The sequence below is a fragment of the Macrobrachium rosenbergii genome, chromosome 12, assembly GCF_040412425.1.
Source record: "Macrobrachium rosenbergii isolate ZJJX-2024 chromosome 12, ASM4041242v1, whole genome shotgun sequence".
In the NCBI taxonomy this organism is placed as follows: Eukaryota; Metazoa; Arthropoda; class Malacostraca; order Decapoda; family Palaemonidae; genus Macrobrachium; species Macrobrachium rosenbergii.
In genome coordinates this window covers 5,656,602-5,658,000 of record NC_089752.1, presented here as the reverse complement: position 1 = coordinate 5,658,000, position 1,399 = coordinate 5,656,602, and the positions used below count along the sequence as shown (strand labels likewise).

General features: G+C 44.4%; 1 protein-coding gene across 1 annotated transcript in view; it reads right to left on the bottom strand.

The window, feature by feature from the left end:
• Nucleotides 1–895, bottom strand: part of LOC136844357 (ester hydrolase C11orf54 homolog) — a 1,442-nt gene extending 547 nt beyond the window's left edge. The window contains exon 1 of the mRNA XM_067113388.1: nt 1–895. This exon is cut by the window's left edge and continues 547 nt beyond it. Coding sequence (XP_066969489.1) covers nt 1–724 — 724 coding nt within the window. The 5' untranslated portion in view covers nt 725–895.
• Between the last annotated feature and the right edge of the window lie 504 nt (nt 896–1,399).

The following is a 1,399-nucleotide window of genomic DNA, read 5'->3' as shown; positions in this document are numbered from 1 at the left end:
GTGCGGGCATCTCGAAGAATTTGAGCCACTTATTAACTTCGGCATCGCAAGTAATTGGCGTCGTCGAGAACTCTGGCATAACGTGACACTTGACCTTGCCCTCAACCAGCCGGAAGGTGCCTCCTAGACCTATGTTCTTGTCGCCGTAAAATTCTTCTAGGCCTTGTCTCATGCATGACACAAGGTTGGTGTCGGCAGTGCGTTTCTTTGCTTTGACATGCAAAACCTTGCCGTTCTTGCCCTCACAAGCATACATGTTCAGCAACAACGCACACCTGGTCTCTGTTGCTGGGAGCTTCTGGAGTATGTAGTTGCCTGATGAAGGGTCAAGCTTGGCGATATGTGAACCATTCGATGCATTTTCTCCAGCTTTAATGTTTGCCATCAGCTCGCTGTTCACTCCGACGTATGGAAAAGGACCTGCGCCAGCTCCGAGAACAAAAGCATTCGGCAAATCGACCAATTTTGCTAATTCTTTCAGGTCATATACCCTTTCCTTTTTGACCAGAGGCATCAGGTAGGGAACGCCACCTACGTCAGCAAGTCTCGGTGATCCGCACAGCCCCTTGGATTCCAGCCCAAACGGTTGCTGTGTCAAATCAGGGCAGTCGACGACTGATACAGATGCTTCGGCAAAACACTTCTTTAGCGCATTTTGAAGAACCGCGGCAACTTCCTCGAGCGGTGGAGTATGCAATGGTTTCTTCTCAACCGGCAGTGACATTTCTTACACTTGTCAACCTAGCAGATCAAAATTAACACAAACTTCTGTCTCCCACTGCCGGGATCAAACAACGCACAAGAATTCGGCCCTCACTAGCTGCTACTGACTGTGACAGCTAGCAACAACCGGCCGAATACCACAACGTTACCAGTTGAGTTGGGATCTTGCTGCTTAGGTACCGGTGGCCGCTTACAATCAACGCACTAAATAAAGAGCTTTGCATGGATGCTCAATAACCACAGCATTAAAATAATACTCAGTGGATCCGAAACTTAATCTTTATAACAGCATTTTCAAAACAAATATTAAAACTCAAAGCTCATTAAAATTTATTCTCGTTTGTTTCTTGAGATAGCATCACTGTGAACGAAATATGTGAAAATCAGTTGCCTTAAATCTTTTAAGTTATGTAAAAAAAAATACAGTCATGTGAGCTGTTTTTTCTGATATGTCATCTGTAAGAAAGTTGGGAAATGGCATCCTTCGGTTTGACAACATAAACGAATGCGAAATACTTACAGGCATCGTCTGACACATACAGGAAGCATAATATTACGGACATTTTCGTAACTATTCGGACAATACAACTCTAGGGCTCATCTATGTGGCTGATACTGTAATCCAGCCACGATCGCAATGATTTACTTGGTAAACTTGCACAGTCATTGATTTTCA